We start from the raw sequence: 17,533 nt of genomic DNA on the forward strand, positions 1-17,533 counted from the left end.
TCTCACACACACACACTCTCTCTCTCTGTCTCTCTCTCTGTCTCTCTCTCTGTCTCTCTGTGTCTGTCTGTCTTTCTCTCTCTCTCTCTCTCTCTCTAGGTATAAGGGGCTGAATGACCTACTCCTGTTCCTATGCATATCCATAAGAAATAAGAGCAGGTGTAGGCATTCAGCCTTTTGAACCTCTTCTGCCATTCAATTAAATAGTGATTAATTCAACATGCCTCACATCCACTTTTCTGCCCTTTCCCTATAACCCTCAATTCCTCTACTCATCAAGAATTTACCTATCTCACCCTTAAATATACGTCAAGCCCCTTAAGAAAACTATATGTCTCCATGAAATCATCTCTCATTCTTTTACATTCCAATGAGCAGAACCTAGACCTGTTTAATCTTTGCTCGTAAAACAGGCTGTCCACACCAGGGATGACCGTGGTAAACCCTCTCTGAGCGGTCTCCAATGAAATAATATCTTCACTTCAATGTGAGATGCAAAACTGCTCACAGATGTGGTCTCACCAGTACCTTCTCGAGTTGCAGCAAGATTTTCGTACTCATACAGTCCAACCCACTCAAAATAAAGGCCAGCGTTTTGTGGCACTGCTAATAAGTGCAAAGAACTGTTGATTATTGGCTACTCACAGCAAAAATACCATTCAGATCCAAGGTGAAATATTTGAAAAGCTGTAAATGTGTGCAATGCTTGATATTATATGATGGCTCTGTGTTAGCTAAGAAAAGTTACATACATTTTTAAAAGTTTGAAACTCATGGCATTTTTGCTTTGTCTGTTAATACAGCCTTATCGATGTGACCAATGCTCAACATCCTTTAATATGGAGATTAATCTCATATTGCACAAAGCTACTCACAATACAATTGACCCGACTTGTCCCGTGTGCAGCAAGAAGTTCTCCCGTGTGGCCAGCCTTAAAGCTCACATCATGCTCCATGAAAAAGAGGAAGTAAGTGTTTTACTGTTTTTAATCAACTTGACCTTTATACCCAGTCAGATCTAAAATGGACCCTATTTCTTTACTTTCTATATGCCAAAAAATGATGATAAACTAGAAAATGCCATTTAAACAAACCAGAAAACAATTTGCTGAAAATATGTGAATATAAATTTATCCAGTTATTAATAAGTTTTGAAACTGACAAAAAAAAGTGTTGAATGTTTCAAAGAAAACTAATTGAACAACTGTTTTACAGGATTATGATCTTCTGTAGCGATGCTTATGGTAAATAGGATGATTTTTCATTTTGTAAGGACAAGAAAGTTATGCCATGTAATGTGCAACTTAAGAGTTGAGGAACTGTTTGTTCAGGGAAACATTTTTAAATATTCAAATATGCTTAGCCATTGCTCCTCTCAATCATCCAACATTTTAAGGTTGTTGCGTGTCAAAAGTGCAACATCATTTTGTGCAAGACATTATTTTACAACTTATTGTCTTCAGTAGTTTATAAAATTATTATAGGAATGCTAGAAATTTAAAATATCTATACTTATAATACACATTCGGTTAATCAATTAACATTTTTTATTGTCTGTTTGCCGTCTTAGGATATGCAAGGTCCGATTAACTCATGCAATGTTACATTATTGGCATGCACTTATTTCCAGTGATTGAAATCTTAGAGGAAAGTAATTGATTATAGAATTGCAGCAGCCTGTCCTGTTTACTGGCATGCTAATCATTAAGAATTGGAAGAATTTGTAAGAATAAATTGTTTTTGAAAATATTTCTATTTTTATGGCAGAATAGCAAATTTTATCAATTACCTGGCCAACATTGTGAACTTATTCAAGGCTGCAAACTCAAAAACTTTCGATGTGCAGATATTGATATAGCTTCTAATGGCTTGACTTAATTTTTTCCTGTGGTAGAACCTGATCTGTACAGAATGTGGAGACGAATTTACCCTGCAGAGCCAACTTAGCAGGCACTTGGAAGAACATAGGCAGGAGCTAAATGGAAACCGAGTACACAACTGCAAGATTTGCACTAAGGAATTTGAAAGGCTTTCTCAGCTACGAGAACATATGAAATCACACTACAGGGTTAGGTACGTAAGGTTTTGAAAAACAAAGGTGCATTGTTTAGTCAGTGTGGATTTCTGGCAGTGCTCCACAAATTCAAGTGAATTGTAATGAAGTGATGAGGTACTGAAATATTCAAATACTTATTGAAATAATTGATTACTGCAAACTAAGTAATGTGAGGTGGGAGGAGAAAGGAGAATCCTTGTTTGTAGTTGAATGTTTAAAACCTGTCTGTTTGTTTCAATCATTCCAATCCATGATTCTAAGCCATCCTGCAAATCTAACTTTAATTTTAAGAGAGTGGGAAATGCTTATTTTATCACCAGTTGTATGAAAGTGCCTTCCATTTATGGCTGCAGAAATAGTAATCAGAAGTTGATGGAGAAACAATTTTAAACTAATCGCATCTAAGTATTTATTTTAAGTATGTTACTCCTAGCATTAAAATTTCGTTAATTGACAATGCAAGGTCAGTAAGTCAAAACTCAAAGTTGATTGACAACTTGGCATTGAGCATCACTGTGAGCAGAGTGCAGAAGGAAGCATTTAGCAGGGTAGATTGCATAAAGAAAGAGATCTGGCCTGGATTTTCTTTTGTTGGAGTCAAGAGAAATTGATCAAATCCTTATGAGATGTGATTCTTCACCATCAGATGTTTCTTATTTGTATTGTGCTTATAGTCTTAAACAAACAAGAAAAGGGAGATAGCCCAGAACTAACTGCTGTGTTGTTGAAATTTCTAACCTCTGTACAGCAACAACTTGTTTTTATATAACATCTTTTAATCTAATAAAACATTCTTCATGCTGTTGTGTGAACATTAATCAGACAAAGCTTGTTGCCAAGCCATATAAGTGACAAAAAGCATGGTCAGAGAAATAGGTTTTAAGGAATATTTTGAAGAAGAGTGGGGTGGGAGAGTTTCATGGAGAGGAATTATGGAGCGTTGGAGTTGCATAAGCATTAGAAATTTCAAATTTGAATTCTAGCTGGACTAAGAACCCAAATATAAAAAATGCTGTGACGTGTAATTGCTTAGGAATGTGACATAGGTGGTGAATGCTGAATATTGTTTTTCTGCAAAATGTTACGCAAACTTCAGAATGCTATTAATCAATGTTTTGTACCCTATGATTGTCAGGTCATCGCTGTGTACCAAACAGTACAAGCGACATGTTGATAGATCAGGCTTCTCTCATCGTTGTGAACATTGTGGAAAAACTTTTCAAAAGCCTAGTCAGTTGATTCGACACATCAGAATACATACAGGTGAGGTATACTGTTGAAGCTAATTTAAGTCTGTTAATGCCTTTTACTCAGATCATTTATATAATTGATTTTTCATGCATTTTATGTGCACAGTAAAAGAAAATAATGCTTTTTAGGAATGGGTTATACATGGTCGTCAGCTTGTGTCTGTGAAATGTTCATCCTTGGTTATTGCAAATAAGTAGTTGTTTTAAAGCATTAATGAGGGTCTTCAAAATTTCAAAATCTGAATTACTATTGGATAACTGTTCTTGGGGGGAAAAAAGTAAAGGATTATTTGCAGATTTTGTATTGAATGCCTGTACTAGTCAAATGACTGTAAATGTATTGTCTTTAGCACATGGAATGTATAACATAGAAAAAGCCCATGTCAGTGGCCCTATACTTCTCATAAACCTCCAATTTATTTTAATCATGCTAGCTTAAACATCTGTTCATTTTTCCCGCTTTAATCACCTAGTTTCTCCTTAAATATATTTGTCCCTTTTGCTTCACGTGTTAATATCTTTCACATTCTCAGCACACTCTAGGTTATCAGAATTTCTCCTGATTTCCCTTTCACATTTATTAGTGACTGTCCAATATTTGTGGACTTTTTTAGATTTGGTCTCCACCAACAGAGGTGAGGACATCAAAGTCTGCTTCTGGCTTACTCTACAAGCTTTGCTGTGTGTTTGCACCACCCGTCCTCAGTCCATTCCCATTCTTTCACAGCTCCTATCCTTTCCAGACCTGAAGTACTATTTTTCCCAGAGAGACCCTTTTCTCATCCCACCTTCCAGTGCTTTTGATCAAAGCATCTGACCTTTGCAATTCTGTATTGCAGCTAAATATCTGGATGACTTAAACATGGTGCCTTTGTTAGCACAGCTGCCTCAGCACCAGGGTCCCAGGTTCGATTCCAGCCTTGGGCGACTGTCTGTGGAGTTTGCACATTCTCCTCATGCACATTCTGCATGGGTTTCCTCTGGGTGCTCTGGTTTCCTCCCAGTCCAAAGATGTGCAGGTCAGGTGAATTGGCCATGCTAAATTGCCCGTCATGTTAAGTGCATTCGTCAGAGGGAAATGGGTCTGGGTGGGTTACTCTTCGGAGGTCGGTGTGGACTTGTTGGGCTGAAGGGTTTGTTTCCTCACTGCACAGAATCTAATCTTTAAAAAAAATCTAAACTGATGCCTAAGCTGCAGATACGTTAAACTGCATACATATTGGTGACAAACTCCAAGATATGTGCTGCTTCATAGCCCCAGGATTCTGACTCCATTCCACTCCACTTCCTATCCCAGCACCCAGTTTTTCTCTGATTCACATTGCAGTAGCCTTCACATACACTGTATAGGCTGGCTTTCTTCATGATAAAGGAATATGGTTGTGAATAAATATTCAAAAGAAAGCAATCTAGGTAAGTTCATATCAAAAAGACATAGCCTAAAACTTAGAACCAAATCTTTTAGAAGTCAAATTAGGAAGCACGTTTACATACTGGTGCTGAAAGTTTGGAACTTGTGGAAATTGCAGTTGCAAGTAGGTATTTTGTTGAATTTGTATTTGAGACTGACAGACAATTGTTAAGCAAAAATGGACAAAGGGAGATTTAGGAAGTTTGGCGATATATCAACCGTGATATCATTGAAGGCAGACTAGGTCTAAAGGGCTATTAAAACAGGTTCCTGTTCCAGTGCTAAGAGTGGGAGATGGCCTGTAAATCAGTGATAAAAAGATGACAGATATTTTAAGTAAAGCCTTGGTTAAAAAAAAGTGCCATGGGAGATCAATTTGTGTATTTAAAAAAAAAATACATGTGAATCACCTTAACTATGCTGTCAGTAAGTGGATATATTTAAATAAAAATAGCTTATGATGTGATAGATCTAGGATTATGAAAATTATTTGTGAGTGAAATGAAAGTTAACTGAGGTTGTGAAAAATACATTATATTTTTGAAAGAAACTCAATGTGTTAGAATTTACATTGTGCAGCTATCCATCTTTCTTAATGTTATAAACTGCTTAACCTAAAAATCATTCAGATGCTTTAATATCTACCATTAAGGTATTTGCCTTGCTCTATTGATAATTTTCAGTGATCTAATGTAAAATGATAATTATGCAACTAATTGATGAATGTGAACTCCAGTAGCTTGAGGTAAGCAATTAAGAATTATTCTAAATACAGTTGATGAAACTAAAATCTGCCTTTCATACAGTGTTAAAGTTGGGGTTTTGAACAAGTGCCTGTAAATATTTTCTATTCAATTGCCAGAGTGTTTAATTATTTGTAGGAAAATGAGAGACCTTGAACATTTACTGTCCTGAGTAAAGTTCTGTGAAATAGCACAATATTATTTTTGCCATTATCATTGAGTTAGCTCTGATGCACGCCATGTTATTGCTATAATATTAGTTAACTAGACTAAAAATATTGCCAGTACATTGTATAATAAGTACCATTTAAACATTTATTCGTACAAATATTTTGCCACTTACCAGCTTTCATTTTTATTCTGAAACTTAGGCGAACGACCATTTAAATGCAGTGATTGCGGAAAAGCTTTTAACCAGAAAGGGGCGCTACAAATCCACATGATCAAGCATACAGGCGAAAAACCCCATTTTTGTCTTTTCTGCCCAGCATCTTTTTCACAGAGGGGCAATCTACGAGCACATATACAGAGGGTTCATACTGAGGTATTGGTATTCCTTAATGGGTAGTAAATGTTCCAATCAGGCTCCATGATGTCATCCAGAGTTGAAGTGATTTAAATTTCTTACAGTATTGCTATTTGATAATCTCAAAACTGCACCTCATCTTGTCGTTGCAACAATAAGCAAACTGGCCAGTCTATTAATGTGTCAGTGAAGTATGGTAATTTCTGGGGTTCTTATTGATTTTGATAATTATCCATTAATTAATTTCTTGTTTGTCAGCCAGTTCTTATTAACTTTCTGCTATTTCCATGATTTTCAGTTTTAGATGATTAGTAGAGAGTCCTAAAACATATATGCTGTATAGCTCTCAAGTAAAACCTAAAAGAAACTCCATCTGTAGTATGAAATTAACATGTTGAATGTTGATAAGATACTGATTAAGATACATTTTTGCACCTTTTTCAAAAGCTATCAGAATATTTTTCATTCTTGCTTTGAGACTTCCTTTTAATTGTCACATTCCTTTTACATGCACTTGCATGCAATTTTCTGCTGCCTGCAATCATTGAAGTCTGAATCAGGAGCCATGTGTAACAATGGTAATGAACTAACCTGAGACACTGCACATTTTCAATTGTGTCAACTAAAAAGCTCCTTTTAGCTGCTCAGCTGTCAACTATGTTATGATTGCAAGTGATAATATTCTTAGTGGACAAGTCAGATCCCAGATTGAAACTTGACTTGATAGATCATTTTTTTTTCCCCCTCTGTTTTGGTTTAAATGTGGTGGTCTTTTGATGAAACACAAACAAGCAACGCTGCAAATTAACAAATCTTAGGGCCTGGAGAATTGGGGGAAATTGATGCATACGTTTAAGTGAAAGAAACTAGGGTTGCATAGGAAGAATCAATTGAATGAAAGCAGAAGTGTCTTAGAGTGAAAACCTTTAATGCCTCTTGAACTGTTTATACTAATGTTTTCCAGACCCAGCTTCCAAGTTCTATCCTCCATAAATGTGGCAACATCCAAACCTCAGTTGCCCATCAGATCCTGGTCATCTCTCACCTCTGTGCTCACTGACCAATGTTAGCAGGTTAAACATTGCCTCATTTTAGATTTTCGTCCTTGGTTTCAAATCCCCCTGTGACCTTGCCTCTCCCTATCTCAGTTTATATCATTCATTGAACTTTTGAATATCTGCCCATTTCTAATTTTGGTCTCATGAGCATCTGATCCATCATTGGTGTCTGACTTCAGCTGCCTCCTGAACTCTGAAATTCCAGAAGTCCCTTCTCCTGTCTATCTTGCTTTCCTCCTTCTAAGACAGTCCCTAAAATCTACCTTTGTCAACTCACCTAATATCTGCTTATATGATTCAATGTCAGATTTTCTTTGAGACTGCTGTATGTAATGCCTTATGATAAGTTACTTATATCTAAGATATGATTCAAATGCAAGTAGTTAGTTTTAGTGCTATAGGCGATAATGCAGATGGGGAGGAATTCCAAGTGAAGTCTCATGACAGCATGCGACTACTTGTTTTCAAATAAGTGGTGATCCACAGATATTTATGCCAGTGTAGGAGGAAAATAATTTGCTGGCTGGTTAGGGAACTGTCCACTTCACTTCAGATTTGCCTCTTTCAGCTTCCCTGTGCTGATTTAGCATGTGGCATTTATCGAAAGAAGAAAACCTAAGGCTGTAATTGACCCCTCAAGTCGAATAGCCAGCCCAATCTGTGTAATGTATTTTGATGATGTAGATAACTGCAGAAAAAGCTTTTGCTTAGATTATATAATAATGTCTAGTAGACAAATTGAATCCAGATTATTGCAGTACCATTGTCCTCTGATATTTGAGCTGTGATTATAAATAAAATCTCCCTTAACATCACTAATTTCTAAGCTGATGCTTTATGTTCATTTGTTAACATAATTCAGTTTAATTTTATTCCACTTATTAATCTCAATTATTAATAATAGAATAGATGTACTAAAAGAAAAAAGTAAGAGTAGATATTTGTTTGAAAATATAATAAAATTGATTTTAACCCTAAAGTGGGAGAACACAGAATTAGTTGCTGTCCTAAGTTTCAGATGTTTTAACTTCCCGATGTAATTTAAATGCCACTTAAAATGGACAGGAAGGTGATACAGAGTGACTTGGCAGACTTGAAGGTATGTTGGGTAGAGAATCGGGTTTAGATAGGTCTATGGGAGGGGTTGGGTGAACCTACTGCAGCGAAGAAAACAACTTTCCTTTGCGGAACCCAGGGCATCACTTCTACTGGCCCTACAAAGGGAATGTTTTGCATTTTTTTTCTTGGAGGGTAATTTCTGCCTGCAGGACAAGGCACAGCCTGATGGGGAAGCATGAGTAGACTCCTGACTTTAGGCTCCCAACAATATAGTACAAACCCGATTGGCATCAATTTTTGAGTCCTGTTTTAAATGGAGCTTCTTCTATAGCTGTAGTGTCCTGTGTGCTGGAGGAAAGGATTGAATTTTAAGACAGGTAAATAAGATGCCCATATGAACTGCTGATCTGCTCAGTCCTATTAAAGACAATTAAATTAATATAGTTGGATTGTGACTTTCTATACAAGATTTTAGAAGGACAAAACATCTATTTATTATTTGAGATTCATTGTAAAGAAATGTCTGAAGTGCTATTTTCAATTCTTGATTTGCAATTAATTATTCTGTTTAGCATTCTATGACACTGGATTAGCAATGAAAGTTCTAGACTAGCTATTTTTACAGGATGCAACTTAATATTTTTTAAGTACTACTAATCAAATCGTTTTTTTTTAAGGAATTTCTCTCAACACATCATGATGTTGTAGAGTCATAGACATGTACAGCATGGAAGCAGACCCTTCACTCCAACCCATGTCTTTGGACGCAGTATGACATTTTTGTACAAAGTCCCACTTTTTGCTTTTCTTTGCAATGCCAATTATAATTATGGAAATACTGTGAAGCTTTGATTAGATTAGATTCCCAACAGTGTGGAAACAGGCCCTTTGGCCCAACCAGTCCACACTGACCCTCTGAAGGGTGACCCACTTCCCTCTGACTAATGCACTTATCACTATGGGCAATTTAGCGTGGCCAATTCACCTTACCTGCACAACTCTTGACTGTGAGAGGAAACCCACGCAGACACTGGGAGAATGTGCAAACTCCACACAGTCACCCGAGGCTGGAATTGAACCTGGGATCCTGGTGCTATGAGGCAGCAGTGCTAACCACTGAGCCACCGTGCCGCCCCATGTAGTGTTTAAAATCTCATTAACCTCACTGGCCATTATGACAAAGTTACTAAAGCTTTGTTTAATTATAATACGTATTTTGTTTATTTATGAAAGTGTTTTGTCTTTCATTTTATCTATTTTTTTCAAAAAGGTGAAGGATGGTGACCAGCCAGCATATCAGTGTGAGGAATGCAGTTGTGTATTCAGAAAACTGGGAAGCCTTAATGCACACATCAGCAGGATGCACTCAGATGGATCAGAATCATCTCGAGTGATCACTGACACCGCTCACAGTGTACTGGTAAATTGAATTTGTGAGATTCCGGCTTTATTGTTAATCTTTCATTCAGGAAATATTGGGATAACATTGAAGAAATACATATTGTATGTTCCATTTGGACTAATGTCTAAAGAGTCAAATGTCCAAACATTACAGTAAAGCACCACATTACATTGCAGTGTGTCACATATAGCAGTATATCTCAAAATGTTACATTAAAATAATGTCGGAGATTGTGGCATTGTTGTGATATCACTGGATTGACAATCCAGAAGCCAGGCAATGCTCTGGGAATATATGCAGTTGGTGAAATTTTAATTCAATTCATAAAGATCTTTAATAGTCTCTGTCATGGTGACCATGAAAATGCCACTGTTTGATATGCAAAGCCCAATTGTTTCACTAATGTCCTTTTAGGGAAGGAAATTTGCTGTCCTTGCTCAAGCTGTCCTACGTAGGACTTGAGACGTACAGCACGCTTTATCAAGCCACAATTCAACAATGCAGACTTTGTCACTAATGCCCACGACTTGTGAAAGGAAAAAATACAACCAATTTCTTTGCATTTGACTGTTTCTGGTACCTGTCTATCCACCCTGTGCTATAACCTCCTCTAGTCATCTGCAGTTTATTCAGCTTCTTAATTTGTTATAATGATCAACTTTGATAGTGTTTCTTCTCTGCCTTCACCAAATCATTTACAAAAATGAAAAGCAATGGAAGCTTTAGCATGCGCACACTATTTCTCACAACCTTCCACATCCCAACCACTCCAAAATGAAGCTATTTAAATTTACTTTGTCTTCTAGCTTTGTCTATCTATAGTCTCTTTAATATTTTGTACGTTAGTGTCTTTAGTAGGATCTTATCAAATACCTTTTGAACAATTTACAATATCTACCACATTTACTTCCATACATAAACCTCTGACATATGTAATCTGTCTTGTAGAATAATTATCCAGTTATGCTCTGTTCCCTCCTATTACTGTCTATTCATTTATATTGATTACTTTGTTATAAATGAGTCTCTCATGTACAGTAAAAATTCTCCATGATTTGACAAATGTCTTGCCTTCATTGTTATTTAAAAGCGATTACATTTGGACATTTACTTTTTCATTTTGAGCATTCAGTTGGTACTTGCATGTATACGCAGACTATGGAATGCCACAATATGTCAAGGTAGACAAAGCTGTTATAATTTTGATCTGTTGATTGTAATAATGTGAGTGCAGCATTTTCGTGGCACAATGAAATACAGTTCTTTTAAAAACAGGTCTGTAATGCATGATGCATTATCAGGACATTGGATTCACAATGACTGAAATGTTAAATTCTATTCCGTTACTTGATATTTTGGAATCAAGTTCCCTAACTCTTGTTAATTCTTTGCTGTTGTCTTTAAACACCTTTTCTTGCACGATATTTGCAAGGAGTTAACTATTTAAAGTAAATAAATTAGTGAGCAAAGAAGTTAGAGTGATCAGCTTTATAGGGCTAACATGTGAAGGCCCCAGTTGTAAAGTATTTTTGCATTATTTTATGTGAGTAATGTACAATGCTTTAAAGTTTTTTTTTGTATTGGTTTGTCTAAAATAATGTGGTTCCTTAGAACAGTGTAAAGCTGTAAGCTGTTATAAATTACAAACTACTTTTGTCCTCTTATCTATTTTCTCATGTCAACAGACAGCTGGGTCATCGCCAGTAACCTCTGCAGGAGGTCACCAAGGAGCACAAGCTGTAACTGACGTAATACAGCAGCTTCTGGAGCTGTCAGAGCAGGTTACTGGAGAGGGAACACAGTCTCAGCAACCAGTACAGCAAATCACCATTGAAGGCAGTATTAATCAGGATATCTTGCAAGTGAGTTTCCCATTTCCACTTCTTCTTCAACTAAAGAAATCATATTCAAACAGCACTGCAGAATGATGAATTTTGGAAGATCTAGCAGCATCTTTGGTGAATGAAACAAAATTAACATTTCAAGTCCAAATATGATTCTTGTTCCAAAGAATAGCCTCGAGCTTAAAGCATGTGCTCACTTACATTGCATCGTAAATCCCCTCTTGCACTCATACACTCCCTCACTGCTCAGTCTAACCCCTGACTTACCTTATTCGGTTTATCCTTTCACAATAGTTTTCAAAGTGTTTGCTGGTCATTTAAACTTCACAACACAGCCCTCGATGCTCTCATGGGACCAGAGGGCGGAGTCTCAGAATAAAGGGGTGCCAATTTAAGATTGAGATGAGGAGAAATTTCTTTTCTCAGAGGGTTGAAAACCTTTGGAACTCTACCACAGCGAAGTCCTTTGTATATTTATGTCTGAGATAGATCCTTGAGCAGTAGGGCAATCAAGAATTATTGGGAAAGAGCAGGAAAATGGATGTGAGGAATGTCAGATCAGCCATGATCCTACTGAATATCGGAGCAGGTTCAAAGGATCAAACAGCCTACTTGTGTTCCTATTCCTTCAGGCCTTGAAAGAATGTGTGGGGTTCCATACCAATTTTCTCTGCTACTAGATTTAACATTTCCTCAAAAGGTTTATAACTGTAGGCTACTATTCAGAGATTTCCAGTGTAGAAGTCATAATTTTTTAATCAGTTTAGGGTCAGAAATCGGGTTTCCTACCCTGATTGGTATTTCTGGACCAATGAGTTAGGTGCCCACTTTTGTTTTCTTTAAACAGTTCTGGAGATTAGAATTTTGAACCAGATTATGGGGAGGCATAGATTGATTGAAGGCTCTCTGAAACTTATTGGATTGATAACAGAGTAGCCACTTAATAAAAATATGCCTATAGAACCTACTAAGTAGTTTCTGTGACAGATTGTGGAAATATTTATATCCTTTTATTTCAGTGTTTGTATGGCATTGCTCTGCCTCTTTCATGTAATTATTTATACACTCCTACAACATGTATAGTAAACTGCTATCAAGATTAGTTTTTGAAAGCTACTTCGTTAACTTATGAATAGTTTTGTTTTATGTACCAGTTCTAATTTTTATCATCTTAAAGCTATTTTTCTTTTTTAAATTGAATTCCAGCAAGCCTTAGAAAACAGTGGACTGACAACTATTCCCATTCAAGCACATCAGTCCGACTCTGGTCAACAAAGGTCTGCATTATCACGAAGTCAGTCCCAGGATGCACAGACTGCCCCTCTTCAACAGACTCCATCTTCTACTCCGCAATCTCACCAACAACGAATGGAAAAACTGTCTGGCAAAGAGAATGTGGATGTGGTGAAAAAGATGATGATGTATCCGGGTAAGTCTGAAAATATGAGATCTGGGAAGACTTTTTTTTTCAACAGTCTTACATATATGTGAATATTATTGGTAATGAAAGATTTTGTTTGAGTGAACAAGGACAAAGATACTTGGCATCGGAACTGCTTGAGATATGAGGGAGAATTGCTTTAATACAGTTGCTGTGTTCTGAAACGCACTCAGGAGGAGTAGTACAGTCATTCTGGTATAACGCACATTTCGTTAACACTAATTGGCTGTACTGCATTGTCAATACTGTTTGGATAACGCAAACATTCTATTGAACACAATCTTGTACAGCACGATTTTCTATAGCACAGGGTTGCAAAGAAACATAACTGTCATGTTATAGCAGAATGACCTGTAGAAGCAAATTCAGTCATAACTTAGAAAAATTGTATGGTTATGCGAGACAGGATGGAGTGGAATTTATGGAATGGCTTGATCAAATAACCAGAACTTAAATGATGGGCCAAAAGGCTGCAGCCTCTGCTGTACCAAGTCTATGGTGTTTGAAGAATAATACACAAATGCTGTTTCTTTTTCATCTTGGTTTGCTGTGACAACAAAATTATATGAAAGATTAATATAACAGACACAAAGTCCAATCAAATATTTAACCAGTCCAACTGCTGTGTATGACTAAATATTGCTTAGACAGAAGTTCCAACTTTGCAAGGTGTTATAACTACCTTTTTATTAAATATGTGATTCTTGATTTTTCTTCAAGAGGGTATTAATAACTTGGGGATAGGAGTAGGTCATTCAGCCCATCCACCTGCCCTGCCATTCATGATGAACATGGCTGATTGAATATTTCAAAGCCTTTACCCCATCTCCATGATCTGCATACCACTGGTAAACAGAAATCTATCAATCTCTACCTTAGACAATCTCAAAGGCTGAATCACCACGATCTTTGTGGTAGAGAATTGCAAAGCTTCACAGCCCTCTGAATAATATAGTTTCTCCTCCTCTCCAACCCATGCAGCTTTCAGAAAAGTTTTAGAAGAGTTCTGCTGTTACAGCACTTACAGATTGCTTGGACCCTTTTGCTAGAGCAATAGCTGTTTTCTGATACTTCCTTTGTGTTTGCCTGTCCAAGAATCTTCTCTGATGCTGACTCGCAGAATTTCTCTTAGGGATTTGCACAAAATGGCTTTCTAAATTTTCTCTGTCACAACACAAAGTAAAATAGCTGCTATGTTAATTTCAAATCAACTGTTATTCAACTGGGTAAGTAAGTTACTCAAGCTGGAATCCCTTTTGAAGTAGTGAAGCATTGCAACTTTTAGAATATTTGTTGGACTGTCCAGGAGGAGTCTCCTGCATTTCAACGACTCTTCATATAGCCAACTTCAGAGATAGCCAAATCTGACCAACTTTAAATAAATATTCGTGAAGACAGTTGTTGATGAATGTTTAAAGCCTATGTTCTCCCAGTTAAAAAGCATTTTAACTTCATACTTCAAGGTCTTGATGAAAAATAAATATTTACAATATCATAATTACATGTTCATGACAGGTGCTTACAATCTCATTCTCAATGGTACTTCAGGATGAGCAGTAAATGCTGACCTTGCCAGTGATGCTACATTACATTAGCTAATAGTTTCTAGCAGTGTAAATACAGTTTTTTTTTGCTCAAACATTCTTCCCTCTCTCTTATAAGTATATTTGAATTGGAAATGTGAAATGCCAAGTGAAACTGAAAAGTTTAGATTAATCCAGCCAACTCCTTCCAGTTACTATAATGTGAAGAAAGAGACTAAACTTGTATTGAGGTTTATTATACAATTTCTATTTGGTTAATAAAGGTTGAAAACAAAAACCAGATGAATCAGAGTAGGGGTGGACCATGGGGGTCCGATAAACAGGAGATTGTGCTGTACATTTCAGAACAGTAAGGATACTACTTAGGAGTACATGGCTTTAGCTAAATTTGAAAATAAATACAGAAATGTTTGCAATTAGCTGATTTTTGTTTTCTTTTATAATCCTAGGATCTGTCCGTCGAGTGAATGGAATTAGATGGCACATGTGTACGTACTGCACAAAAGAATTTAAAAAGCCTAGTGATCTGGTACGACATATTCGTATTCACACTCATGAAAAACCATACAAGTGCACTCAGTGTTTCCGGGCGTTTGCTGTGAAAAGTACTCTCACTGCTCACATGAAGACACACACTGGCATCAAGGAATTCAGATGTCCCATGTGTGCAAAGATGTTTTCTACTCAAGGGAGTTTAAAGGTTCATCTTCGGCTACACACAGGTACTGTCACCTTTTGAAAAGATTCTTCTGTAAATTTGAATTTTGTTTCACATAATAACTCAGAGATGTTCTGAAGGAAAGTTTTTCGATAAATCTAAATATGATTTATATTATTGCGGAGTATGGAAAAAACACACTATATACAGTCTTCTCTCTTTTAACAACGGTATTGATTTCAAACAATATGGAGTCATCAATTCTAGAATGTCAAAGTAGTTGATCAAAGTAATATACTGTAAAGGAAAAGAGGCTTGCATTCATTCAGTGCTTTTCATGATTCCAGTCTGTCCTGAAGTGCTTCATAGCTAATGAAGTACCTGTGCTCACTACCTTTTGGTACAGGGACAAGAATGCTACCCACTGAGCCATAGCTGGCATTCTTCTAATGGAGGTTTCTGGGGAGAAGGCCGTTTTGTTCTCATCTATTCTGAACTCTCCAGAGAGGTATTGTAAGATGTAATAGAGGGAACATGATTCTCAGAGAATGAATTGAAACATTTACTTACACGCCACAATGTGGTATTATTTTAATCCAACTTTGTTTCATGAAATCACATGCCAAGAAATATTCAATATTTAGGAACCTCCTCAAATTTATTGCTAAATGGCTAAAATCAACATAAAATACACGTTAATAAGGGTACATGTCACTGTACCATTTGCTGCTGGACGAGGCTTAAATTTGATTAGGTGGAACGTGAGAGTGCGTGACACATATGATAGTGGGGTAGGGGCAGTCCTTTGCTCCTTCTGGCTCTACAACCAGGTTAGTTATTTCATTGTTGATTTATGGTGTTTTATGTGTTTGGGTGCCCTGATGTCTCATGCCTAAGCAATGTTGTAGGAGTGTTAAGTGGGTATTAGTTACCTTATTTGTATGTGCAGAGTGGGAAACATCTGCTACAGATATAAGTGGAGGGCTACTATCAGCTTGTCCAAAAAGGTGGGTAGCCCATCTCCGATCGGTCATGCAGTTCTTATTCCTGTTTAGCATTTGAGGCACTTGTGCAGTTTGTGACTTAAAAGACACCAAGTTCAGCTACCTTGCCAAATGGGAAGCTCAGAAACCATGGTTAAAAAATGTGTCAAAGGTGTTCAAAACACTTGCACAGTTCCTGAGTCATTGAAATAAAATCCCAAACTAGGATAAATAATGCCATTGCGTTTAATCAATCAGGACTTCCTCAGTAATTTTTCTTTCTAACTCTTTCTCCATTTCTTTTCTCTCCTATTATCATCAGGAGCCAGACCGTTTGACTGTCCACACTGTGACAAAAAGTTCCGCACCTCAGGGCATCGCAAAAGTCACATTGCTTCACACTTCAAAAATTTACAGCTTAAAAAACGGTTTCCACGCAAACCAGCCAAGACACGAATTTTAAGAAGCAGCATCACGTTAACTGACATACCTCTTCAGGAGCCTATCCTCATCACTGATTCAGGTGAGCATTTGGATCACACAAGAGTTAATGAGATTTATGTAATGAAATGGTTCTCTGTAGAGAACTAAACTGATCTATATTTAAAAGGCAATAAAAAGGCATTGAGCAATTTGAAGTGTTTAATTGATGCACCCTGACTTGAACAAAAAGGAAAATTGTGTGATGCTTTTGCACAGTTTTATCACATTGCTTTTAATCAAAAAAGCTTTGTTTTAACCACTGGAAAGATATTGGAGTGCACATGAGGTTGACGAATCATTTTATCTTCGGATGAATATGTTAATTTATAATCCAATACCAGTTAGCTTTTGTTTTGTTAATGAGTGCAGAGCTACCTCGTGGATTATTATCGAATTGCTCCTCCTATTTCCTTTTCTGTAACTGATGGCTCTGCTGTAGAGACTAACCTTTAGTAGATTGCACTCTTTTCTTGGTGGTGGGGGGGGACGGGGAAGAAGAGAAAACTAGACACATTGAAACTGCTGGCACAATAATTTTTCCTTTTAATGGTCACTGGTTCTCCTCTGGGCATAAATGTCTGAATTTAATGAATGTGATAGTAGGATGGGAGTGGGGAATGTTGGTCTCAGCCACTGGCTGCATTGCCTCTTGAGAAGGCCTATCATATTAATTGCCTCACTTATACTCAACTGGGCACATGTATTCTCCAAGATCAGAAAGAAGCTAGGACGGCCACCATGGCGATAGTGGCTGCTGCCAGAATCTGGATCCCAGACCACAGTTGGGCAAGAAGAGCAGTGAGGGAGGGTAGCAACAATCCAGTGGAACCGCTTCCTGATGCTGAGTAGAAAGGTTACCAATTGTCCTTCCTGCCATAGACTTAATTGGGAAGGCAGCCAATCCCTACCCTCTCACCTCCTGCCTGAATAAATGGCATTGTCACCAAACTCATCCTGTAGAACAGTGTTGAATTCTGCCCAAAGTCTCAAAGCTAGTAAGCACAAAGTTCTTTGTTGATGAGCTAATGGCAGCTTGGCAGTCGCCCACCTCATTTATTGACATTGCATTGGAAGA

At 37.2% G+C, this 17,533-nt stretch overlaps 1 protein-coding gene across 2 annotated transcripts in view; it reads left to right on the plus strand.

Moving 5' to 3' along the window:
- Positions 1 to 17,533, plus strand: part of LOC132813309 (zinc finger protein 236-like) — a 162,713-nt gene that overhangs the window by 49,536 nt on the left and 95,644 nt on the right. For both annotated transcript variants that reach the window (XM_060823121.1, XM_060823124.1), the window contains exons 3-11: positions 804 to 968; positions 1,895 to 2,073; positions 3,192 to 3,319; positions 5,832 to 6,004; positions 9,374 to 9,523; positions 11,191 to 11,367; positions 12,556 to 12,778; positions 14,784 to 15,056; positions 16,298 to 16,498. In XM_060823121.1, coding sequence (XP_060679104.1) covers positions 804 to 968; positions 1,895 to 2,073; positions 3,192 to 3,319; positions 5,832 to 6,004; positions 9,374 to 9,523; positions 11,191 to 11,367; positions 12,556 to 12,778; positions 14,784 to 15,056; positions 16,298 to 16,498 — 1,669 coding nt within the window. The remainder of the gene's footprint in view (positions 1 to 803; positions 969 to 1,894; positions 2,074 to 3,191; positions 3,320 to 5,831; positions 6,005 to 9,373; positions 9,524 to 11,190; positions 11,368 to 12,555; positions 12,779 to 14,783; positions 15,057 to 16,297; positions 16,499 to 17,533) is intronic.

Source organism: Hemiscyllium ocellatum, chromosome 4 (genome assembly GCF_020745735.1).
Source record: "Hemiscyllium ocellatum isolate sHemOce1 chromosome 4, sHemOce1.pat.X.cur, whole genome shotgun sequence".
In the NCBI taxonomy this organism is placed as follows: domain Eukaryota; kingdom Metazoa; phylum Chordata; class Chondrichthyes; order Orectolobiformes; family Hemiscylliidae; genus Hemiscyllium; species Hemiscyllium ocellatum.